Source organism: Delphinapterus leucas, chromosome 4, assembly GCF_059928025.1.
Source record: "Delphinapterus leucas isolate spDelLeu-1000000601 "Yukka" chromosome 4, BTC_Dleu_Yukka2, whole genome shotgun sequence".
Taxonomy (NCBI): Eukaryota; Metazoa; Chordata; class Mammalia; order Artiodactyla; family Monodontidae; genus Delphinapterus; species Delphinapterus leucas.
The window spans coordinates 48,376,735-48,403,555 of record NC_143132.1 but is presented as its reverse complement, the minus strand read 5'-3'; the positions used below and the strand labels follow the sequence as shown (position 1 = coordinate 48,403,555).

At 38.2% G+C, this 26,821-nt stretch overlaps 1 protein-coding gene across 1 annotated transcript in view; it reads left to right on the top strand.

The window, feature by feature from the left end:
- ABI3BP (ABI family member 3 binding protein) overlaps positions 1-26,821 on the top strand; it is a 261,606-nt gene that overhangs the window by 205,778 nt on the left and 29,007 nt on the right. The window contains exons 55-61 of the mRNA XM_089910463.1: positions 3,252-3,317; positions 5,200-5,274; positions 13,270-13,347; positions 14,848-14,952; positions 17,995-18,123; positions 18,639-18,707; positions 24,898-25,107. Of these exons, the coding sequence (XP_089766589.1) occupies positions 3,252-3,317; positions 5,200-5,274; positions 13,270-13,347; positions 14,848-14,952; positions 17,995-18,123; positions 18,639-18,707; positions 24,898-25,107 (732 nt within the window). The remainder of the gene's footprint in view (positions 1-3,251; positions 3,318-5,199; positions 5,275-13,269; positions 13,348-14,847; positions 14,953-17,994; positions 18,124-18,638; positions 18,708-24,897; positions 25,108-26,821) is intronic.

The window sequence follows — 26,821 nt, the reverse complement described above, 5'->3', positions numbered from 1 at the left end:
AATGTTTTTGCAAACCTCTTTAATGTCTGGCTTGATAGAAGATAGCTGGATTCTCATAATCAAACACATTGACGTTTTTACAGCAAAACATATAAATACTTACAATAAGCAGGGTAAACACTTTATTCAGCTCAGGTTGTATTGCCAAATGAGAAAAAGATTTCAGCTTTTTTTTTTTTTTTTTTTTTGCGGTACACGGGCCTCTCACTGTTGTGGCCTCTCCCGTTGTGGAGCACAGGCTCCGGACGCGCAGGCTCAGTGGCCACAAACCTGTGTCCCCTGCATCAGCAGGCGGGCTCTCAACCACTACGCCACCAGGGAAGCGCCAAGATTTCAGCTTTTCAAAGCTTTGTAGATTTCAGAATTGAGGGTAAAAATCATAGACCTGTTCTTTTCTTGTTTTTGCTTTTCCTTACTTTAATGGGAGTATCAATATTTTTATCAAATTGCTTCTAGAACATGGTTTTATTAGATGAGTTTCACAGTTGATTGGTTGTATATCCAGGATCTGATATCATTCTATGAATTGTCTTAACATATTTATATAATGTACTGTATTTTAATTACTTTCTTATGTTCTGAAGATCCTTAGCTTGAGCCTAACTTGTGCAGCTCCGGGATTCACACTTTTCTAGACTCATGCCAAGGCTCTTTAAAGTGGGCTCACCAGAAATGCATTTCCAACCTGGTCCAGGCCAGTAACCCTTCTTGGGAGTAGAGGGTCAACTTTAGTAACAGCACACTGTGTGTCCTAGGATCACCCTCTGACCCAACCCTCATAAATGCATGCCTGAGCTCTATGGACAAGGAGGTCAATCTAGTGTATTATTTTTATTGTGTTGTGTTTTGTTTCTAATAGTAGGTATCAGATGTGCAAGACAGCACACAACAATTTGAGAGATGCTGTAGGCGTGAAATTGTTTCTCTTGGTCTTCATACTCCACCCACGCATGTACCAGGACCTTGTGGCTTTTTGGTCTCCAAGCCCTCAGCAGTGGGGCCCAAGTGCTCCAAAGAAACTTAGTGTCTAAAGCCTACAGCATGAACCTACTAGTAGGATCTCCGGCACATTTTCTCTGCGTCATTCTTGCTTCTTTGTCTGCTGATACAATTCCCTGCAGCTATAACCGAAACCCTGACCTAACTCAAGCTGCTCTCCTTTTCCCCTCTCATCTCAACCCATGGTAGAAATCCACTTGGCCAGAGGCATTCTGGGGACATTTTGATTATTTTACTTATTTCAGCCCCCTGATCCGTATGCCACCCAGGGCATAAGGGGTCCCTGGGTGTACCCTTGTACCTTGTACCCTTCTTTCCCTCTCCCTATACTGGGCAAAACAAAGGTCCTTCAAGGTATTTCTCCTGTAATCCTTGTTTGTCTATTTTTGATGTTATCTTTGTCAAGTATTTTTAGTGTTCTTTTAAAATAATTTTTATAAAACTCTTTAGATATGAAGCCATCTTTTAAAATTATTTTTATTATTAGTGACCAAAAACTATGTGGAGATGATATTTACAATGTTACATTCTCACAATGCACCTTTGTCTTTTTTTTTTTTTTTTAGTTTAAAATTGAAACCCTCAAGCAGTTTTCTCAAGGCCATGTGTTACCTGGTGATGAGCTATGTGAATAACTCACAGCCCAAACATAAGTTATATTTCAGCTCCTTTATAAAAAGTTCTTTCAAGATTTAAGTAAAGACTGTATAAAAAATAAAACCAAAATTCTGATCCTGTGGCTTTGAAATAATGAATGTAGTGCTGATTATTTCTACACTCTGCTCTGTTTCTTTTCTAAAGTTTTAAAATTCATATGTGTTCTAGAATGATACTAATAAGAGCCATGATTCTTATATTTCTTTAAGCAAAAGCAATCTAACATTGAAGATATTAACAAGAAACCTGAAATATGTTCAACTGACAGGGAATCCTACCACTCTCAAAGAAAATTGAAGAAAAACATTTGCAAATCATCATCACACATCTTAGGCCAAGTGAGAGTTGATTATTTTTAAATAAATCAGTACCTCTGTTCACTCTAGTTATTGCACTTTGAAAGGAGCACATTAAACCTACAGAGAATTTCAGTATGTGTCTGCTGGTTTGGGCCTGAGTATGGCAAAATTCTACTCATCAGTCCTCACATAGGAAGTTTATAAATGAGCTACATTATAATCTGTTTTGCAGGTATATTTTTTAATGTGGTCGGCAAGGCATTTGCTGATTTATGGTTACATAAATACCCGTTCAAGATGTGAACAAAATCATTGAAATGGTGTAATCTACTTAACAAAGTTTGCAAGAAAATTTTTTCCAGTCTTAGCTAAAGCATTACCAAGAAAGTTGGTGGCAGGAAGCAACGTGGTGTGTCAAGGGTGGCAGAGGAGGGAAGGCAAGGATAGACACATCCCAGGATGGATGCACACTTTAAAAACTTAGGGAGCAAAAATATTTCAGCTGAGTTTCTCATGAATTTGCCTGCTTACAATGGTCACTAATTTTTTAAATGTATTTGACAACTCTTCATTAATGGTCCTCGCTGTGCCAGGCCCTGGATAACAGGAGCAGGAAGTAACAAGGTGGCATGTTGGTCCAAGGGCTGTCTGAGTTCTTGATCTTTGCTCACCCTCTCTTGATGGGCAGGACACCAGAGGTCATTTTCTCTCATCCCTAAAGCTTTAATGGATGGCACTAAGTTGAGTATTTATTCACTTCCGGGTTCATGAGCTAAGACAATTAGATACAGACCACATGTTTCTACTCTTTTCTTCTTACATACCTAAAAATATTTTTCTTTCTGCCTTTAATATTATTTGTCTCCTTTGGCAAAATAATGTTTCACAGTGACTCCCTAATTGAGAGATGTGAATGGATGGATGGATGGGTTGATGGACAGACACATGGATGGATGAAGGGGTAGATGGTTGGCTTATATGTTTACCATATTAAGCAACCTTGTGGTGAAATAAATGCCCCTGAAAAACATGGACTAAATGATGACTAATCCTTAACACACATTACCAATGACCTACCTCACTTTGACTGTGTGCATCTTTAATTTCCAGGCATGAATATTTTCACTTGCTTTTTTTCCTTCAGCATCAATGCTGTAATGCATACTTGGAGATTTAAGAATATTCTTTATACTTCCATGCAAAGTGTACAAGTTGTTGGTCTGTAGAGTACTAAATCTCCATTTATTGAGCTCAGGAGTGCTGGTTATTAAATGTGAAGCGTTTCCTCTGTTTCAGCACCACACAGATTGTATACAACTCCTGTGAAGCCCAGAACACCTGACAAACCACACATCAGACCTGGTAAGTTGTTTCTCTTTCTGATGACCTAAATAATCAGCATATCTAAGAAGATATAAAATGTATTGAGGAATTCCCTGGCAGTTCAGTGGTTAAAACTCCGCGCTTCCACTGCAGGGGGCACGGGTTCAATCTCTGGTCAGGGAACTAGGATCCCACATGCTGCGTGGCACTGCCAAAAAAAAAATATTGAAACAGCCAAATATACCAAATGAAGGCTATATATCCTTAAACTGAAATAAATTACATACAAAATTCTGATCCTTGTGGGTAAGTAGAGAGGAAATAATGAATCCATGGAAGTGGCAAGACTTGACTGAGATTTTTAAGCATAATCAGATTTAGATACCACCACGGAAGCTTAACAATATAAAACCATTTTTAAAATAGTATTTTTGCATAAATCACACACACTCTCCCCTCCTCCTTCAGTTTTCTATGGCAATTATAGAGATAGCATTAGCATTAGCTATGATATATTACATGTCAAATGTTATCTTTTAAGAAAAGACCTCTTCCATTATAAAAGACTTGTTCTGGGAGAATATTTTTACTTGATTCTTTCAGATTAAAAAAAATTAAAAAAACACATTTTACAGGTTTTAAACATCAAAGTAAAGTGAAAATAAACTGGAAAATACTTTTTTTTTTTTTTGGCCACAACATGCGTCTTGCAGGAACTTAGTTCCCTTACCAGGGATCGAACTTGGGCCCCAGCAGTGAAAGCACTGAGCCCTAACCACTGGACTGGTAGAGAATTCCCAGAAAATACTTTAAATCTAAATTCACCAAAGGATTTAGGATCTCCCTCACTGGAGCTTATTAGTGAAAAGTTAACTTGGGGGTTGATTTGGTCCATATAAATCACTCCTATGCTAACATACAAGTTGGACCAAAGACTCTGGTGTTTTCTGCCCCTTTTCTCCTCTGTGATTCTAAGAAGTTTTAAAGTTCTAAATGAAAAAATGGCTTATAAGCTAACATTCCCGGTGAACATCTCTCCAGGCACATGGAAGAAAGAACAAATACATTTTTCTTTGATTTATGGAGGAGCCCATATTTTTTGGAATAATCCTCCGACTCCATGTGATTTTTGTATCATGGTAACTGTTGAGAATTTAACATGTGGCTGGTTATATTAAACCTTTCTACAAAATAAGGAAACAGTAACAATAATAGCTAACAGTGATGGTGTGCTAACCATGCATCCTGTGAGGTAAGGCTGAGGAAGCTAAGGCTTAAGAAGGGCTGGGAAGTGGATTCGAAGGCAAGCAGCCTGGCTTCAGAACTCACTCTCTTAATCGCGATACACTTAGTGCTCTTCCTTGAAAACTCTGCTAAATGGAAGATAAAAAGCTGACTTCAATGTTTTTGTACTATTATGACTCTCAACAGAGCAGGAGAGAAATTTCAATGGTTTTATCATAGTTCTGAGTTTAACGGTGGACTTGAGGGAGCATATGTACCTAGAGACTCCTCCAAAAGGACCACGAACTTATGTGTTAGGAGGCCTTGACAAATAAATACACATCAAGTTTTGGGTTTTCTTTCGGCATATGTAGTCCTGATCTTTCTTCAGTCCCATTTTGGAATGTATCTAGTGCTTATAAATGAAGCCAGCTAGTTCCCACTTAGAAATATAAATTCCCTCTTCTTTTTCAAGCCCAGTGATCACCTCAGAGTACATACTCAGGTCTCAAATTCAAGTCTATGATTTTTATACCAGACTTGTGATTTCTATATTCTGAACAACAGTTTTTGGTAAGTCATCATATTTTTATCGCCCAGTTAAATGACTTCCAATTCTCTGGAAAGTTTTATTTTCCTTGGCTACAAACTTTCAATTAAAAAATGTCTAAACTACTTATTTCCCACTTTATTATAGTTCTGAATAGGACAACTACAAGACCTAGTAGACCCAAACCCAGTACAATGCCCAAAGGGAATGGAATGGAAACAGGTAATGATCACAAATTTATTTCCTTTTGATCCTATTAAACTCTAGATGTTTTCATTCAATTTTTATAATTTTGTTGAATGTACATTTCAATTCGTTTTTTACCAGTTTTGTTAGTACAGCCAGTTTTGGAAGTTCATAGAATTGAAACTTGTAATTCATTCCGAAGTCAAAATTTCAACAACAAAAAAATTTCAAATGTCTCTGAAAAGATTAAAATATAGTTTTTCACTTTTCTCAGCCTAGTCCACTAAATCAGCTACAGCTACAATATATAGTCTTGATTCTTAAAAGTATCCTGAATATGAATTATTGAATTAAAATATCAAAATAGCTGTTTCCCTAACTTCAAAACACTTTCTATATACAGGTTTGGTCTTTGAGAATGTTATCACTTCGTTTTCCAGTTTATAATTTCACAAGTACCACTGAAATTTTTTTAATACACCCAGATCTGTTAGCCACCTGGAATATGACATTTAAATGAGAAGAGCAGTTAGCAAATGATCACCCTGGTTACAAGCATATCAGTGTTTCCAAATCATTCAGTTTGATTCAGTGACATTGCCCTAATCCAGTCTGGTCTATGGAATATCATACAGATAAATAGAACAATGATCTGATAAAAGTTCAAACACTCAACTCACTAAGTGGATAAATGGTAGTTATTAAATGCCTTAATATGGGATTGCATTGTTCCCTTGAAATATTTTTTAAATAGTGCAAATCTTGTGCCTGCTTATGTAAAAAAGCATAAAAATTACAGTTTATTTAATATGTATATATAAAATCAACCCATAATTATTCCCTAATGAGAAAGAGATATGAATACTACCTGAAGACATGTATTCAGTCTAAAAACGATTTAGGGGCTTCCCTGATGGTGCAGTGGTTGAGAGTCTGCCTGTCGATGCAGGGGACGCGGGTTCGTGCCCCGGTCTGGGAGGATCCCACATGCCACTGAGCGGCTGGGCCTGTGAGCCATGGCTGCTGGGCCTGCGCGTCCGGAGCCTGTGCTCCACAACGGGAGAGGCCACAACAGTGAGAGGCCCGCATACCGCAAAAAAAAAAACAAAAACGATTTAGATTTTTTTTTAAAGTGTGTGTTTTTGTGCTCCGTTATTACAATGTCTGAAGTTCTAGGAATTCACTTCCCTTCAATTAATGAGGCAGATACTATAAATTCCTGATTCATGAAAATCAAGAAAGCATTCCAATATCTATTTATGCTCAGCTGTTCCTTTTATTTTTCCCAAGTGGGATTAGGCAGTTCATAGTGTCTCAGGTTGACGTAAACAGTCTGGCTCTAAACAGAGCCACCTTCTTAATATTCAAAATAATTCCCTGGAGTTTGCCTAAGTAAAAATAGAAGAAAGCATTTATGTCAACAAAACAAAGAACAAGTAGCTATGATCAAACTTGAAAGCCATTAACCTTCAGTATAATCAAGCATTGATTCTCACAAGGAAAATTCTGTCTTTTGGAGGGAAAACAGAGCATTATTATATTTTAGTTTATTAGCAATATAAATATTTTTTCCAGAGCCACTTGTAATACAAACTGACATCTGTTACCCTCTTGTGTAGATAAAGTCAACTTTGTAATAACTCACCTAACTTAGCTTTGAAAGGATGATCTCTTACCAGGACTTCTTCAGTTTAATTAGTTGGTTGCTGGTAGAAATAGATTGATGGACTACTGAGCCCGCACGCCACAACTACTGAAGCCTGCACACCTAGAGCCCATGCTCTTCAAAAAGAGAAGTCACCATCACAATGAGAAGCCCACGTACCGCATTGAAGAGTAACCCCCGCTTGCAGTGACTAGAGAAAGCCTACGTGCAGCAATGAAGACCCAAGGCAGCCAAAAATAAATTAATTAATTAATTTTTAAAAAATGAGCAGACAGGATATTAGCAAGAATAGAGATCTAAACAGCACCATCAACCAAATAGACTCACACAATTATGGTGAAATGACATGGGGCAAAGGTACAAAGGCAGTTCAACAGAGAAAGGACAGTGTTTTCAACAGATGGTGCTGGAAAAACTGGATATCTGTATGCAAAAACACTAAACAAAACAAAAACCAAGCAAACAAAGAACTCCTCTACCTAAACAAAAAGGAACTCAAGGTGGATCATAGATCTAAATGTAAAACGTGGGGCTTCCCTGGTGGTGCAGTGCTTAAGAATCTACCTGCCAATGCAGCAGACATGGGTTAGAGCCCTGGTCCAGGAAGATCCCACATGCCGCAGAGCAACTAAGCCTGTGTGCCACAACTACTGAGCCTGCACTCTAGACCATGTGAGCCACAACTACTGAGCCCATGTGCCACAACTACTGAAGCCCACATGCCTAGAGCCCATGCTCCACAACTAGAGAAGCCACCTCAATGAGAAGCCCACACATCACAATGAAGAGTAGCCCCCACTCACAGCAACTAGAGAAAGCACACGTGCAGCAGTGAGGACCCAACACAGCCAAAAATAAATAAATAAATAAATAAAATTTATTTTAAAAAAAGAAAAGAGATAGGTTGATAGGCACAGGTAAACAAAGCTGAGCTCATTGTTTCCCCTTTCCTTGCTCCACTACCATCCCCAATCAAAATGTGTTGCACGTGTTCTATGTTCTGATGTCTGTCTATTGGGATCCCCCTTCAGGGAAGGACTTGCCTGACCTACCTGAAGGGAATGAAGTCAACAGACAGTATCCCACTGTCATATCCTTCACAGTCAGCCTCAGCTGAGAGAGCCTTGATTGGAGATATGGGTGGTACATCTCCTTGTCTACCACAACATATAACAACCAAATGATATTTGCCTCAGGAATGCAAGATTGGTTTAACATTCAAACAAATTAGTGTAATTTACCACATTAAGAGAGCAAAGGAAAACATCATATGATCATCTCAATAAATTAAAAAAAAACCAACCATTAGACAAAATTCAAAAAACATTCATGATGAAAACTCTCAGAAAACTAGGAATAGAAGGAATTTTCCTCATTCTGATAAAGGGCATCTGTGAAAAACCTACAGCTATCATCCTATTTCACAGTGAAAGTTTAAATGTTTTTCTTCTAACATCAAGAACATAAGCAAGGATTCCTACTTTTACCCCTTCCGTTGAAAATAGAAGCAGAGTGTTAAGCCAGTGCAATAAGGCAAGAAAAGAAGTAATGGTATAAAAATTGCAAATTACAGATGCCATTGTGTAGCATATTATGAAAGGAAAATTTAACAGCTCTTGAAGTATTTGCCTGGGGAATAGTGTCTTGAGAAATTGGTGAGAAAAAGAATGTTTTTAAATCTGTTCTCTTCAGGTTGTAGACTTACATGTGTCCACATTACTTAGACTGTGCATAGTTTTGATCTAACTTGTTTATAGAAATGCAGGTATTCACATCAAGTTTCTTTTCTTTCTTCTCTGACCCAGTCCTACTATCTCATTCATACTCACTTCTAACCTCTTTTGAGTCTTAATGAGATACCATTTTTGTGTTAACTGATTCCTTATCCAAGTTTGACATTTCACCCATAATATGTATGTTTGTTATCCATCTCACATATATTTTCCTATAGCTTTTCTTGCTGAAGTTTTCAGCACAGATATTTTACATATAAAAAAATCAGTTGATAAAAGGATGTGTTTAGGATTTATAGGACATATTCTTCATGATTTTAGCTCACTTAATGTTGTGCCTTTGGAAAACTAAAAAAGAAAGATTCTGAGGCCTCAAAACTATGGTCCTTGATTCTTTGGGCCTCTATACAATTCCTTCAATGATTCCATAAGCCCCAGGAATCTTTAAATTATCTTGAGCAAAGTTTCTTGATTTATAACATCATTATAGATATTTACCCTGCTTTATGTTTATTTCACATGTATATATATAAATATTTCTCCACCTTAAAGTTAGAAAGTAGCCTTCAGAGAATGAAGTTTTAGGTAGGTCATTTTCCCAGCAGTCTGCTTTTTCAGGATTTCCAGAGATGTGTTTCAGCTTAATTGATATGTTCTACATGTTATAACCAACTTGAGATCTGACTCCAGAGATGCAACAGCATGCCCTAGACCAAGGGGATTGCACAGAGTACAATCCCACAGACCAAACCCAGCTCACTGCCTTTTTTTCGTAAATAAAGTTCTATAGAAACATGGCTTGCTTTCACAATATAGTGGCAGAATTGAATAGTTGTGACAGAGACAGTATGGCCCACGGAGCTGAAAATATCTACTGTCTAACCTCTGACAGAAAAAATTTGCCCATTCTGTGCTAGACAGTCTCTCCAACTTTCTCCCTATGGAAGGAAGCTGCTGAGTTGTGCAGCTATTCTTTCATTCAACTGACATTTATTGAAAGCCCATTATGTGCCAGGCAAAATGTAGTTTGGAAACCACTTGGCACATGCGGTTTGGCAGATATATTAGATACCTGAACCCCAAACTCCTTTCTCTACTCCCTCTTCTCCTGATGAGGAATCCACACTTCACTGACCCCACACGGAGTGTGCCTGACAACAAGAACCCAGACTCCTCCAAGGTGAGGAATGTGTTTGTCTGAGCTGTGGCTAAATCTTCCAGTCTGCTGGCTCATCACCCCTGACTTTTTAGCCAGGTGCTAAGATTTGGAGACAAGGGTGAGGAAACCAATCATCCATAAATACCACTCCTTTTGGTCACAGGGAATAGTCTCTGTTACATTTGGAAATTGATTCCCAGTTTACTGTGTTTGTTTGCAAAGTTTCTGTTACCATGGTTAAAAATACCCAAATCCTTACTTCATTTTTGACGATAAATTGCTAAAGGGTGAACTATGTAAATCCAGATATTTTTGGAGAAGTCCCATATGGCAGTGGGGGTTCACACTGAAGCTGAAGTCTTGGTTCTTCCAGAGCCAACTCTGCCCTTTAGAAAACAGTGGATTAATCCTGCCTGAGGGAAAAAGAATTCAGGTCACAGCCTGGGCCAGACTGGCTGATTGCCAATTCCTGAGGATTCTTTCTCTGCAATAGCTCTTATTGGCTTCTCCTTTGCCCTCCCATTGCCTCTCTGCTACCTTTGGCATTTATTTGCTCTCCTCATTTCAGGGCCACAGAAGTTCGCTGGTCTCCAGGTTCTGTGCTCACACTGCTCCTGGCTGACATGCAAACCACAGCTAGGTGGAACCAAGGCCAGAACTAGAGTTCAGTCTCCTGTCCCCTGTTCAATGCTCTTTCCCTGCGTCCCGCAGCTGCCTTCTGCTGGGTTCTTACCAACATTCTCATCCACTACTGGCTTTTCTCTGTTTCTAAAGGCTGGACAAAGTCCAGTTTAGCAGCTGACATTCTATTGATTTGGGTACTTAACCTATAAGAATCATAACAGTATGATGCTTCCATCTCTGCCTATACAGAAAGTGACAGAAAATGGCTCGTTTCTGCTGATTTCTCCCATAACTGGAAAAGAGTCCAGGGATGTTTACATGTTTGATCTTATTCATAAAGTAATCCTGCAGACTTTTGTATTCTCTCCTACATCTCCATTTCACCAGCCTGTGACTTGTTGGATTTGCATGTGCCTGGTTGGGAAACCATGTCATCCTTGTATTTCTGAGTCCCACACACCAGTGGCATGGATGAATGACACGTGCTTGCCAGCCATGGCTGTTTAGCCCTTACCCAGTGGTGGCACTTCAAACCACCCAAAAGAAAAAGTATAGGACTTGAGGGCTAAAGTCAGAGTCATTGTGAAGAGTAAGAGAAGCGTTAAAAACAAAATTCAACCAAGTAAATTTGAAGATTTAATTGGCTTTATTCAACAATTTATGAATCAGGCAGCTTCCCATTTAGCAACCAGAAGGGCACTCTGAAGGGTTGTACAAAATGGAAGGTTTTTTTAATAGGAAGAAGGGTGGGCAAGGGAACTATTAGAAAAAGAAAAGAAAATACTATTTTTAGGCCAGGACAACTTCTTTTTGGGTAGAAGGGAGTTGCATGGGTTTTAAGTAGATTGCCTCTTCTTCCTCTGGGGGTTGAAGGGTGCGGTGCTGACCAGAATATTCCAGACTGGTTGATTGAGATTACATTTCTGGGGAAGGTCAAAACTGCAGTTAAGTCAGCTTTTAAGTCTAGGCTTGGTATCATGGGCTTTAGCACAAGTGATGCCATTTTGGGCCTGTGGTTTTCTCTTTAACAGAGGGAAGAAGATGACAGGAAAAAGCACTCTTACTATCCCAATTAGTGCTTAAGAGATGGGCTTTGGAGCTGGGCACACATGGGTGTGAATGCCTCCACTTCAGCTGTGAGTCCTTGGGCAAGTGCTTACTCTCCCCTTGCCTTGAGTTTCCTCATCTGTGAGACCCGGGTGGTATCTCCCACCCAGAAGAGTTGTATGGCTCAAATCACGTCATGAATATGTAAGGTGCTTGCGCAGTACTAGATCAAAATACTTTGTTTTCTTAAGGGTGGAAAGATTTGGAGAAAGGCTATGAAGAAGGATCTACTGAAGGCACACATAGCCTACTAAGCTTCTAGAGGATATAATACAGTTTTACCCTCGAAAAATAGTGGTAAATCAGATCTCAGCAAGCCACGTTATCCTGGTGACACAAATGAAAGCACTTTGCCTTCCCTTAAGCCATGGACAGAGTAACCACCCAAATGAGTCATTTCCCACCTCCATTACCACTAAGAGGAGGGCACAGGAAGAAAACTAATGAGCTATTTGTTCTCACAATGCCTGTGGGATGAGCCACAAAATAGTCAGTGACCACAGAAACATTTTATTCCTACCACAAATAAACAGCAGTTGATTCATGGCTACATACATTCACCTTGATTTTATATGTTATCTCTTATTCAAATAGAGGGTGTGGGATTGTAATATTGGGTTTCATAAATTAATGTTAATCATAATTATTATTATAACTGTTAATAATACTAATAAGTTAATAGTATAATGCTGATTAATGCCCATTATAGTTATAATAATTTCATAAATTAATGTGAAAATACCAGCTTCTGTTGTATACTTAATATATCTGCCTACACGTTAAATGAGACTGGGTGTATAATGTCCCTACAGAGTCCTGGAACTCAAAACAGGGTTGTTGTTGTGCTTGTCCTTGTTAATATACTAACTAGCATATTAATTCAATATTTTTTCTTATTTTTTAATTGGTGAATTATAGTCAGGTCCTCAGAGTATGGATTCTCTTTTTAGGATGAGCCATTATATCTAAGATAATATTTACTTTTGAGATTCTAAAAAACGTCTGTTCCTATTATTTCTTAATGAAGACTGCCGGCCACATCAGGGAAGATTATTTTATAATGTAAAAGAATAATAATTTTTAAAAAGCAGGACAAAAGCTAAATTGGTTCCCTCTACCCTTAGGATTGCTACCCAAAACCCTGGCACCAGATTGTGCTTGAGGGACTTAGGAGATAAAATAGCGTGCAAAGTAATTTTCAGGTCAGTTTCTTCCAAACAGCAATTTGGAATTCTAGGCGTGCCCAGGCCTAATTTACAAATCTCAAAAGCACAGATCCAGTCTGTGGCCTAACCAGCCTTCTAGCCAAGAACTCTCAAAAAATATTTTTAAAGTCAATTCATTAAGTACAAACCCAAACACACTGGAATTTTAAGGGTTTTCATTGGGGTAGAGGAGTTGGAGAAAAGTTTTTTAAAAACCACAAAATTTGCCCATGAATATTGGCAAAAAAAAAAAATAGCCAATCACTGTAGATGAACTACTCCTAGCAAAACAATATCACCCAGGCAGGCAGTGCGGGGTGGGCATCATAGAAAATTAAGGCAAAACCACGTTCTGCAATCAAACACTAACTCTGCAGAGAAAAAATCACAACTAATGAATGCAGTAGGGCTTTAAGTTTTTTTTCCTATACACAGATGGGAGAAGCCAATCAAACTGTCTGAGCACAAAAAGTTTCTGTGAAGACTACTTACCACATTTTTGCTATCTATTTATTCTGTCATCCTCTCTGCTCACAGGGGTCAAGCAAGCACCACTGCCATCCGGTGCTGATAGAAATGTGTCAGTGGACTCTTCTTACTCCACAAAAAAACCAGGTAAGGAATAAAATGCTGACTCCCTCACTCAGCTCTGCTCCGAAACTTGTAACTGCAAGTTACATGTGCTGCGGCAAAAAAAAGTAGCATCCTCACCGTCCCCAAAGCATCAGAACCATGCTAACAGTACAGGGGTATTGCTAGATAAACATACCAAAATATTATCTACAGGAAAATAAAAAGCACTTTATGCACAAATTGAATATTAATAAGAACCTCTAACGAGGCACTGATTTAATAATTACTTTATATAATGTTCTGAGGGGCCACAGTGGACAAATGCTGAAGCGTAATGGTGGATTCTAGATTTCGTCATATACAAGTTTTGTTCTTATGTAATTTATTATAATATCCTTTTGCCTGAAATGATTTATGTTTCTAATTTGAGGCTGTGCTCTATATAATAGGCCAAAATTATGAAGCGATAATATCTTTGCATTGAATAAGAACTCTGTGCTTTTCAAAGGATGCTGTGAAACGTACTCTGATGTATTAATGTCTGGGTTAGAGATCTGTATTGTATCCTCACCACTCACTCTCCCTCCCGCCCTGCAGTTCATGCACGCACGTGCACAATTCCTAATATCCCAGGAAGTACTTAAAGCCTCAGGGTATTTTCCTGGATTGTCAATTTTACTTGAAGATTTTTAAACCAACATATTCTGCAAAGAAAGAGATGAATTTTTAAGCTATAACGCAAGACTTAAAAGAAAATTTGGGTTAAGGTGGTCTGCTCCAGGTACCTCTAGCCTTGTCCACCTTTGTGCAGATTATAAAAAGGTGTCTCTTCCCTTTGCCCTTCGGGCAAACCATTTAGAAAAACGTTCCTTTCCTCTGGGCTGGCAGCCTTGCACCAGGGCTCATGGGTGTGTGAGAGAGCAGAGTGGATGTGAAACTTTGCCTCCCACTTACAGCTCCCTGGCCAGGTGCCCTTGTGTGGTGACTCTGCTCTCCATGGCCACAGGCTTATTGCTTCTGCCATCAGGGCTATTTTGTTGTAATCGTTTGAGAAGTTCTGAAAGTGTCTGTTTAATTATAATTACATAATAGAGTTGGAGGATGGAGTGGAACACCTACTAAAGGAGAAATTATATGCTTTACCAACTCAAAGCTAAAATGGTGTAGGAATTGTAGCCTGCAAATCAAAGGCAATTGGAGATAATGAGACACAGAAATGCTACTGTTGAGTCTATATAGGAAACTAAAGATGATAAATTCTATACATCTATTTTCTACTTTTCCTTTCAAAGGGCAGATGTACTGATATATTTTCATCTATAATTAGAGAATATTTTCCCCATACCCAAGTGTGCTTCATTATCCCTGGGTACGTTACAAGCACTAATTTAGAAGAATATCAGAAAGTATTGCAGGCACTTTTCTGTAGAATCTATTCTCTCTCATCTAACTGCTACTTGTCAAACATTATATTTTTTTAAAACCCATGATTTTTATAGAGTGAATCCTTATGACCACTTTATCTGTAATATAATCTCCTAGCCACAATCCCAGGCACTCGTCGCCCACCCTTGCCACCTAGACCCATGCCCCCACGACGAAAGCCTTTACCACCAAATAATGTCACCGGAAAGCCAGGAAGCGCAGGTACGTCAATCACATACCTTCCTTCTCCCTCCTTGATTTCACTGGCCAAACGCAAGCCTTTCTTGGTGTGATAGCTCAAGTAATGGATGAGCCCTTGGTGTGTGTGACATGTGCCTGTTTTGGCCCCAAAGACCAGACTGTAAATTATAGTTTTGAGGACTCATATCCTGATTCTGGGTGGGTGGGGTGAAAGGAACCACCCATGTCCATCTAGGCCAGTTTGCTTCTTAGATGCTGTGTGCTTGGTGCTGAGACAGAAGCTATCACAGGTTCTTCAAAAAGTGGATTATTTTGGATGAGATGTTTTGTGCTGCCAACCCACCAGGTGTAATGGAAAATGTCATCCACTCATCATCCTGTCTCTTGAGATAGAATCTTTTACATCTCATTGATAGCTCCCCTGTCCACCAGCCTTCATGCTGGCCCCAGTATTACGGTGCAAGGGGAAGGATTGGGAACTGGAATACTCAGGGTGACTGAGCAGGTCTAGCCTGTGCAACAAGGCGGGAATATATTTTAGAAGTCAAGCTGCCTCTCAGCTTGCTCACATGCCTCTATCCTAGGGCATGTGTTGTCTTCTTCCCATAGAATGACCACTCCGAGTCACCTGGGATACTTGTACTTCATCCTTGTCTTGAAGAAGCCTTCTCTAGCTCCCCAAAGTAGACTAGCATTGCTTCTCTGTTCTACTTTTCCTTGAAACATACCTCTGTTAGAGCAAACCACTGTTTTATACCTATTTGTTTGTGTACTTGTCTTCCCCTACTATATAATGAGCTCTTTGATGACAGATGACATTTTCTCTGAATTCCCAGAACCAAATCCAGTGCTCATTGAGTGAATCCAGTAATCATTGAGTGAATATGTGAGTGAAATTAAGAATCAGTGAACCTAGTTCAGAGCAAAGATTCATCTCACTTTTCTTAAAGTTTCTTCCAGCGGACCTGCCAGCAGATCAGATCATGTTCCCATTCTTCCTCCCACTTCCTTCATCTCTACTTCCTAAATATTCTGTAGTCATAATCAGGATAACAGTGTTAAGGACAGCTGTGAAAGATGAAACTGATAAGGATTTCTGAGAAAGAGAATGGCTGTCACTCTTTTCACAGGATGAAGGAGGGTGTGGTGATGGAGAAGCTTTCATGATGTAGCAAGGGGACAGTGGCCTCTAGATTGTTTTTCCCATCAGCTGAAAGAGGAATCAGCCTCTCATCCATGCTGATGGTGCCTTCCTGGGTCCAGGCCTAGGGACATGGCCCCAGTGAGGAGACCAGGTTTTCCTCATTAATTGTAACCTGGGGCAGCTGTGACTTGAGCTTCTGTAGCTTTTAGTTCAGACTGAAAGTGATGCCTCAGTTTCCCCCATGGAAGAGTCAGGGGAACCACCCACCACAGAGCTCCCCTACAAGGCTGGCTGTGTGTCTTCAGTTGCACCTCCACGGCCTTGGCTCCTGCCATATGAAACCTTGCTCACTGCCATCAATAAGTGTAGCTTTGGTATAACTCACCCAGCCTGTGGGATGGTATAAACACATCCCACTTCTGAGATTAACTCTGGTGCCCTCCCTGCCCCGTGCTTTCCACCTCTAACTCAAAAGAAATGACTACACTGAAGAGCCAAACACAAATGAGGTCAGTTATACAGATTTGGCCTGATGACCATCACAGAAAGTGCATACGGAATTCAGGAAATCAACTCAATGTTCTGGGAGTCCTCTGAACACAAGCCTTCTTGCACATGTGCCTCTGAGAACAGTCTTAGGCTACTACGAGGCATCTCCACCTGTCCCCTATCTCCAGATCTACCGAGGCCTCTCAGTCCCGCTCTCCTTGCCAGGATGAGTGCTGCTCTGCACCCTCTAAAAAGCTCCTTTGGGCTGCAGTGCAGTGTCTCATGGTTTTCACTCACCCTCTCATTGGGGCCTACTCCCACCAGGACCAGGAGCATAAGTCTGCAGGGGCTGGACCAGCAGCCCATCTGAATGGCTCATCCGTGATTCTGTGCTGGGCCACAGTCCTTGGGTCAGTCTTGTACCCCTTGACTCTCTATTGTCTGAGAATGATTCCTTTTCCCAGGAGGAATATAAAACCTAACCTAGCCTCCACTCTATTCTACCCATACTTGCCTAGACCTTGGGATGCATCCTGTTTGGGAGACCTATAGGTGTTTTTAGAGTGGAGGAGACATTGTTGAATATAGCATCTCAGAGTGACACTGTTCTAGCTACAGGCCAGAGTCACAGACATTACCTTAGAAACTTCTTCTTCTTCCCCCCCAGCCATCTCCCATGCCTGCCAGTTAATCTGCAGTGAGGCCACTCCATCCCCTTGACATTTCTCATGTAAAACCCCTTCCATCCAGTCTCACTGCTTCTTACATTGTTCACCTTCTCTGCCCTTGCCTACGCAACTGCTTTAGTCTCTTGATTTCTCTCTCTGCCACCAGCCTTGCAACTTAACTGTTCACCCTCTCCTCATCTGATCATGTTACTTCCCTAGTGAAAATCTTTTAATGGGTCCTTATCACCTAAAAATAATATCTAAATCCATGGTATGCAAGGCCCTTCATGAACTGCCTTCCCGCCCCCTCCGTACTCTGCTCTCACTGCTCCTGGCACTCTTGGCTCTCACCCCTTCAAATTCAACACGCCACGTGATTTCATGCTTCCCTGACCTGGTTCTTCCTGCAGCCTCTGACTAGAATACAGCTCTCAGGCTTACCTACTGATCACTCCTCCTCTTTATTGGTACATCCTCTGGGAAGGCATTCCTGCCCTCCTCCCACCCAACACTCATCATCTTTCCCTGTAGACTTGTCCTCTCTGAGACCTTATCCCATGCTTTCACAATATCTATAATGCTTCAGTATAATTTGGCTCACACATCTCTCCCGATCAAGGACACCAGGTCTTATTTTCCCTCTAATCCTGGCATATAGTGCCAAGCCACATGGTAAGCGCTAATAACTATTTATTGAGTAAATAAATGGGGAACTCAGCAGGGCTCTCTATAAAGCCTGAATCCTTTGGCTCTATATTACAGGAATCATTTCATCAGGCCGAGTAACTTCCCCACCCTTGAGGGCAACACTCAGACCTACTGAAGCCCCCTTGGAGAGAACAGAGACAGATAAAAAGCAACCAACAGCTCCTGCCTCAGGAGAAGATCTTGGTTAGTATATCAGTCACTGCCCACTGGATGCTTAGCTATGAAGTACTAAAGGATTTCAAACTAGGGAGAAAAGAGTCCCAGTTCTGGATCATCTATTTTACTCAATTTTATGATTGCTATGAATTTTTTAATTTAAAAATTATACTTATTTCTAATGTTTTATTATAGAATGTGCTCCTTCCCTTTGCAGACATAGAATGAAGTTCCCAAGATCTTTAGGAAAGTCTTCCTAAAAAGATCTAGATTACCCAGTGCTTCTTACTAAATCGCATGTCATTACTAATTACGCATATCTTAATTTATTAATGAGTATTAGCTACTTGGTTGTAATCTTTGAATCATTATTTATTACACTGAAGGGCACCAGCAGGACACAATTAAAGGCCTTTTAGTGTGGATAATATGTATAGTAATACTAATAATAATTGAAATCAAATTGCAAGGAATTGACTAGGAGGCATATGTATTAAATATTTATAGTTTTATTACTTTTTCATTGTATCTTCCATTCTCAGGTAATATGACTGACTTTAGCTCAAGTCCAACAAGAGAAACTGATCCTCTTGGGAAGCCCAGATTCAAAGGTATGTATGACTGGCTCCAAATCTCCATTTTAACAAAGCTATCTTTGGTGGGTGTATCAGTCAGCTGTTGCTGTGTAATAAACAACCACAAAATCTTAGTAGCATACTCTAAAAAGGATTTATTTCTCATGTGTCTACAAATTGCCTGGAGGTCAGCTGATCTACCATGTGTTTGGCTGGGTGGTTCTACTTCTAGCAACAGGTACAGCTGGGCCTCTTATAGGTTGGGCTCAGGTCTGCTCCACATCTGTTTATTTTGGTGCCCAGGATGAAGGACTAACAGTGACCCAAGAGAAGCTATTCTCATGACAGTACAAAGTGAAGAGAGGGGGAGTCCAAAAACGTGACCACATTTCAAGCTCCTTCTTGTGTTATACCTGCCAATATTCAATGGCTAAAGAAAGTCACATAGCCAAGCTCATAACAAAGATTGGGGAAGTATACTCCTTCCATGGATATAGAGAATGTTTTTGAAATATTTATTTATTTGTTTGGCTGCACCGGGTCTTAGTTGCAGCACGTTGAATCTTCGTTGCCGCTTGCAGGATCTTCATTGCAGCATGCAGGATCTTTTTAGTTGCAGCATGTAATCTCTTAGTTGCAGCATGTGGGATCTAGTTCCCTGACCAAGGATCAAACCCAGGCCCCCTGCATGGGGAGTGCGGAGTTTGTTAGAGAATGTTAGAGAATGTTTTTGAACAGTAATCTAATCTACCACAGTAAAAGAGAGATTATATGATGTAGAACCCAGTATTTCCTTTTGTGATATGTTTTTCTGAAGTATAAAATTTGATAAATTTCAACATATGTATATACCCATGAAATATCATCACAATCAAGGTAATGAATACATGCACCACCTCCAAAAGTTTCATCATGTACCTTTATAATCCCTCCTCCTCTCTCCTCCCACCCAACCTCTAGTCCCTAGGTAACTATATTATAGATTAGTATGCATTTTCGGAAATTTTACATAAATGAAAAAAATACAGTATGAACTTTTTGTGTGTGATTTCTTTCACTCAACATAATTATTTGGAGATTCATCCATGTTGCTAAATGTATCAGTAGTTTATTCCTTTTTATTACTGACTAGTATTCTATTATATGGATATATACTAATTTATTAAAACTGTTCACGACATTTGGGTTGTTCTAATAAAGCTGCTATGACCATTCATGTACAAGTCTTTGTGTAGACATATGCTGTCATTCCTTTTGGACAAATTCCAACAAGGAGAATGGCTAGATTGTATATAAATGGACATTTAACATTTTAAGGAACTGCCAAACTGTTTTCCACAGCAGTTGTACTGTTTTACCTTTGTGCCAACAGTATATGAGAGTTCCAGCTCCTCCACATCTTTGCCAACACTTGCTATGGTCAGTCTTTTTAATTTCAGCCATTTTAGTAAAGGTGTAGTAGTATCTGATTGTGATTTTATTTTGCATATCCCTAATGACTAAGGATGCTGAACATCCTTTCATGTCCTTATTTGCCATCTGTATATCTTTTTTGATGTGTCTGTTCAATTTTTTTTGTCTATTTTTTATGGAGTTGCTTATTTTTTTATTATTGAGTTTTAAGAGTGTTCATATTTTCTGGATTGAAGACCTTTTTCAGATACACACTTTGCAGTGTGTATTTTCTCCCAGTGTTTGGCTTCTCTTTTTTAATTTTAATGAAGCTCAGTTTATCAATTTGGTTTTTTATATATAGATTGTATCTTTTATGTTATATTTAAGAAGTCTTTGACTAATCAAAGGTCACAAAGACCTCCTCTGTTTCCTTCTAGAAGTCTTCTACTTTTACATTTAGGTCTATGATCTGTATTGAGTCAAATTTTCTATATGACCCAAAGTATGAATGCATTTATTTTCTCACTTATGGATATCCAAATCGTTCCAGCATTATTTTTTGAAAAAACTGTTGTTTCTCCACTGAATTTAATTTGCACCTTTGTCAAAAATCAATTGTCCATATATATGTGGAACTATTTTGGGGTTTTCTAGTCTGTTCCAGTGATCTATTTATCTACCTTTCCATCAGTACCACAGTGTCTTGATCACTGGTTTTATAATAAGCACTGTGATCAGGTTATGTTAGTCTTCCAACATTGTTCTTATTTTTTAAAAGTTGTTTTGGTGACTCTAGGTCCTTTTATATTTCCATCTGAATTTTAGAATGAGTTTCTCAATGTCTAAAAAAAATAGCCTGTTTATATTTTTATTAGAATTGCATTGAATCTGTAGGTCAACTGGGAAACATTGACAGCTGTACAGTATTAAGCCTTATTACCTATGAACATGGTATATCTCACCATTTATTTAGGTGTTCTTCATTTCTCTCACCAATGTTTTGTAGTTTTCCATGTAAAGAAAACCATAAAAGTAGCATTTTTTATTTCAGTTTCTAATTGTTCATTGCTAGTATATAGGAAAACAATTGTTTTTCGTTCAATGAGCTTGTATTCTGCAACCTTGCAAACCTCTGTAGTCTTTTTGTAGATACACTGGATTTTCTACCTACAGAATCACATCATCTGAGGGGCAAGTTTTACTTCCTCCTTTCCAACTTAAGTATCTTTTTTTCTTGCCTTTCTGTACTGGCTAGAACCTCTAGTGAAATACTGAATAGAAATAGTGAGGATAGGTATCTTTTTCTTGTTCCTTATATTATGGGAAAAGCATTCAGCCTTTCACCATTAAGTATGGTGCTTCCTGTAGGTTTTTCATAGATGCCCTTCACTGTGTTGAAAAAGTTTTCTTCTATTCCTGCTTTGGTGAGAGTCATTATCAGAAATGAATGCTAGATTATGTCTAATAATTTTTCTGACTTTATTGAGATGTTTATGTGGTTTTCCTTTTTTAGTGTGTTAATGTGATAAAGTAATTGTTCTTGAGTTGTAGGCTACCTTTGCATTCCAGTGGCAAATTCCACTTGGTTATAGTGCATTCTCATTTTAATATATTGTTGGATTTAATTTGCTAAAATTTTGTTTAGAATTATGTTCAGTGAGGGACATTGGTCTGTAGTTTTCCTGTAATGTCTAAGTCAAGTTTTAGTATCAAAATGATGCTGAATTTTTCTTCAATTTTCTGAAAGAGTTTAGAACTGGTGTTGCTTCTTCCCTAAATATTTGTTAGTATTTACCAGTAAAGCCATCTGAGCCTGATATTCTCCTTGTGAGAAGGGTTTTACATGTTACTCACTTTCTTTAATAGGTATAGGACTATTTAGAATATTTTTTTCCATAGTGAACTTTGGTAATTTTTGTCTTTCAAGTTATTGGTCCATATCCTCTAAATTGTCAAGTTTATTAGCATAATGTTATTCATATTCTCTTCTTACTTTGATATCTGTATAATTTGTAGTGATGTCACCTCTCTCATTCCTTTTATTGACAATGTGTGTCTTTTTTTTCTCTTTTGCCTAACCAGTCAGGCTGTAGGTTTATCAATTCTTTTGATCTTCTGAAAAGATCAACTTTTTTTCATTGATTTTGTCTGTTATTTTTCTGTTTTCTATTTCATTTATTTTTTACTCTGATCTTTATTGTTTCCTTTTTCTGCTTAATCTGAGTTTCATTTGCTCTTCCATTCTAATTTCTTAAGGTAGAAGATGAGCTCATTGATTTTGAGCCCTCTCTTCTTTTCAGATATGGAATTTAGTGCTACAAAATTTCCCCTAGATATTATTTAAGCAGCATCCAAAAATTTTTGATATGTTGTGTTTCCATTTGTACTCTGTTCAAAATACTTTTTAATTTCCCTTTTGGTTTCTTCTTTGACTTATTAGAAGTATGTTATTTAATTTCCAAATATTTCAAGATTTTCTAGAAATCGTTTTGTTACTGATTTCTAATTTAACTCCATTGTTGTCAGTTACTCTGTATTACTTGAACCCTTTTACATTTATTGAGACATTTTTTAAGGCCCAGAATATAGTCTATCTTGGTATATGTTCTCTGTGTACTTGAAAAGAATGTGTATTCTGCTGTTCTTAAGTGAAATGTTGTATTGGTTTGCTAGGGCTGCCATAACAAAATACTACAGACTTGGTGGCTTAAACAACAGAAATTTATTTTCTCACAGTTCTGGAGACAGAAGTCTGAGATCAAGGTATCTTTGGTTTCTCACATTGGAAATTAGGGCATCACCATAGGAGTTTTAGGGAAACACAATTCAGTCCATAACAAGTGTTCTATAAAAATGTCAATTAGGTCAGTTTACTTGGTTGTATTGTGCAATTCTTTTATATCCTTAGCGATTTTCTGTCTACTGTTCTGTCAATTAATGAGAGAAGGGTACTGAAATCTCTAGCTCTAATTGTGGATTTATTTCTATTTAACAGTTCTACCATTTTTTGCTACATGTATATTAAAGGTCTGTATTTAGATATAGACCTAAATTACTTAGGATTGTAATAAACTCCTGAGGAATTGGTCCTTTATTATTATGAAGTGACCTTTTTTTGTTTATGGTAATTTTCTTTGCTCTAAAATCTAATTTGTTGATATTTATATATCCACTCAAGCTTTCTTTTGATAAGTGTTATCATGGTATCTCTTCTTTTCATCCTTTTACTCTTAACCTGTTAGTCTGTTTGTTTAAAATGTTGTCCCTATAGGTATCATATAGTTGGATCTTGCTTTTTCACCCAGTCTGACAATCTCTGCATTTTATTTTGGGTGTTTAGAACCTTACATTTAACATGACGAATGATACGGTTAGGTTTAAGTCTATCATCATCTTGCTATTTATGTTTTATTTGTCCCGTCTATTCTTTGTTCCCTCATTCCTTTTTCTTTAGCCTTCTTTTGGACTGAGTATTTTTATGATTCCATTTTATCTTTTTTTGTTGTCCTACTCCTATAACTTTTTTGTTTTGTTATTTTAGTGATTGCTTTGAGGTTTATAGAATGTGTCTCTAACTTACCACAGTATCTTCCAGTGATATCCTACAACTTCACAAATAGTGTAAGAACTTTACGTTAGTATAGCAGCTTTTCTCTCCTCCTGGCCTTTGGGCTATTGTCGTTATAGTTTACTTTCACATGTTATATACATCACATTAAATTGTTAATATTTTTGTTTAAACAACAAATTGTCTTTCATAGAGAATTTAATAAGAAAAATACTGTGTATATTTACCTATGTAGTTACTGTTTCAAGTGCTATATATCCATCCAGCATCATTTTCCTTCCACCTGAAGGACTTTCTTGAATCTTTCTTGTAGAGTGGGTCTGCTGGTCATGAATTCTTTCAGATTTTGTATGTCTAAAAAGTATCTTGTTTTTTTTTTTTGTCCTTTTGCTTTTGTTTTTTTTAAAGATATTTTCACCAGTTATAGCATTCTAGATGATAAGGTTTTTTGTTTTGCTTTTTGGTTTTTAGTAGAGAAATACATTGCTCTACTGCCTTCTCACTTGCATTCTTTCCGATGAGAAATCTGCCATAATCCTTCTTTGTTGTTCTATGTATAACATGTCTTTTCTTGGCTGCCTCCTTTAAAGATCTCTAGAAATTACTTTGGGTCTTTTTTATAGCTCCCATTTCTTAACTCTCGACCATGTGGATTAGTGATGATAACTGTTTTACTGTCCTTGTCTGATGATTGTTACAGCTATCCAAGTTTCAGGTTGGCTTCAAATGATTTATTTTTCTCCTCATTATGGGTAATATCTTCCTGTTTATTTTATCCAGTTGGGAATATTTTTATTCCTAAAATATTCTTGTATTTTATTCTGGGATGCAGTTTAAATAACTTGAAACCACTTGATCCTTTTGAGTCAGGCTTTTAAGATTTATTAGGTGGGACCAGAACTGTGTTTAGTGTAAAGTTAATCATTCCCCAGTACTGAGACAAGACCCTTTTGAGCACTGTTTCCAACGCTCCATAAATTATGCAGTTTAAACCACACTCAGGGGGACCAAATTACTTTTGGATATTAGCATAAACTAAACATATTTAGAAAAGTAAATCAACAATAACATCCATATCATGTATCCCAAAGATAGGGTTCTGGATTTTCACAAATTCAAACCATCCACATCATTGCTTTCATCCATCTGCTTATAGTATGAGATCAAATGTCCTCAAACAGATAATTTTATTTATGAGTTCACCTCCACCTTTTTTCCAAGCTCAAAAAAAAAAAATAATGCTCAATGTCCTCTCTGTCTTAGGTCCTCACGTGAGGTATATCCAAAAGCCTGACAACAGGCCCTGCTCCATCACTGACTCTGTCAAGCGATTCCCCAAAGAAGAGGCCACAGAAGGGAATGCCACCAGCCCACCGCAGAACCCACCTACCAACCTCACTGTTGTCACTGTGGAAGGGTGTCCCTCCTTTGTCATCTTGGACTGGGATAAGCCACTCAATGACACTGTCACTGGTAAGATCATGACACATGGACTGTCACTACGGTGGGAAGCATTGATAGTGCGATGCACTGGGAATGTGGTACCTTGATTCAAACTGTGGCCTGCGAGGCATATCTTAGGAACAGCAAGTCCCCGCAGAGTTCTGCTGTCCCTGTGGTACATGATTGTTAAAAGTGTCATAAGATGCGAAAAGGTCATCTTTGTCCTGGTTATGGTCTCCCTGTTAATTTAGCAGATCTCTTTAAGTTGCATACCTTCCTTCTCCTCTCAGAACTGTTTTTCACAACGTGAAGGTATATCTAGTCTTTTCATTACCTGAAAATCACAGATCACATATGGGAAGTTGCCACTGCTGATAAGATTTAAACCTGTTTTCCTTTCACCATCCCAATTTCTAGATTGACCTAGAATTTTCAAGCAGGCTAAAAGTTATTTCAATCATTTTAGGAAAATTGTTTTAATTTGGTCAATTTTCTGCTTATCTCAGGAAATTTTGATTCTGCTGTCACTCATCCAATTTCTCTAAAAATGACTATGAAAAATGAGAAACCCTGAGTCATTCTTTGAATTTGTTATATGGGATTTAAATTCTCTGTAGTGAACAGGATAGTCAAGGTAGAGGGGAGGGGTGGAAAGACTAATAACCCAAATCAGCTAGAGGATGTAGCAAACAGCGTGAGGACACAAGGTTCCTGCTGCCCATGTCCCCGCCACCGTGTGCCTGGGGTGGGTAGGCAGAATAGAGTTGCCCACTAAGAGGCTGTCAGGAAAAGTAGAGAGCGGTACACAGGGCAAGGTGAGGAGTGGGGAGATTCAGGATCTGCCAAAAAAGTTTTCTATGAATAAAGGAGAAAACAGTAGCTATTTCTCCTCAGACAAAACCGTTTGGTCTGGGCAACTTCCAGTGTAAGCAGCTTATCTTTGCTTAGCTGGCTTTTAAAATTTTTAACCATATTTTGTGAATTTCCTTTCTTATGCAAAGCTTGCCTTTGTTTTGAGAAAGAACCAGCCACTGCCCATGGTTCCTGGGGATTTGACTAGTCTTGCTTCTTTACTTGGAACTACACCAGTAGGTATTATCATCCCAATATCTAAAAATCAATCTCTAAGTATTGATTATCTACATGTATTAAAAAGTTGAAAACTCTCAATCCATATGCAGTGCTAATAAAGAGTTCCTGTGATAGTCTGAGGCTTCATTCTCACAAGACCAAATGAACTATAAAATTTCACTTGCCTTAAAAATATAGGACATCAAGTTGGAATTGGTTAATCTGTTTAATAATCTAATATATATTCACTTGGGAATGTCAATAGTATCTGATTTAGCTATTTAAAGTAGGATTTTCCTTTCATCATGTAACTTTTTTAAATTATATAAACCTGTAATTTCAAAGAATCATGAATAGGATATACTTTATCTAACCAACTAGTTTTATAACATTATTATTATTATTAAATGTTAACGGGCTGCTTGAGATCTTTCACTAGATACTGGACTTATGATAACCATTTTCATGGATAAGGACCACATCTATAACTATTATATTTTATAAATAGAAATAAGTCCATATTTAACCATTACTCACTTAGTCTATATTTCAATGTTGGACCATATGCCCTAATGATCTGTTCTATTTTTTTCCATTTTTGTTTATTTTTCGTGTTCCATTAAATACCACTTGATTTCAAATGTAATCTTTTATAAACCAGCAGCTCAGATAA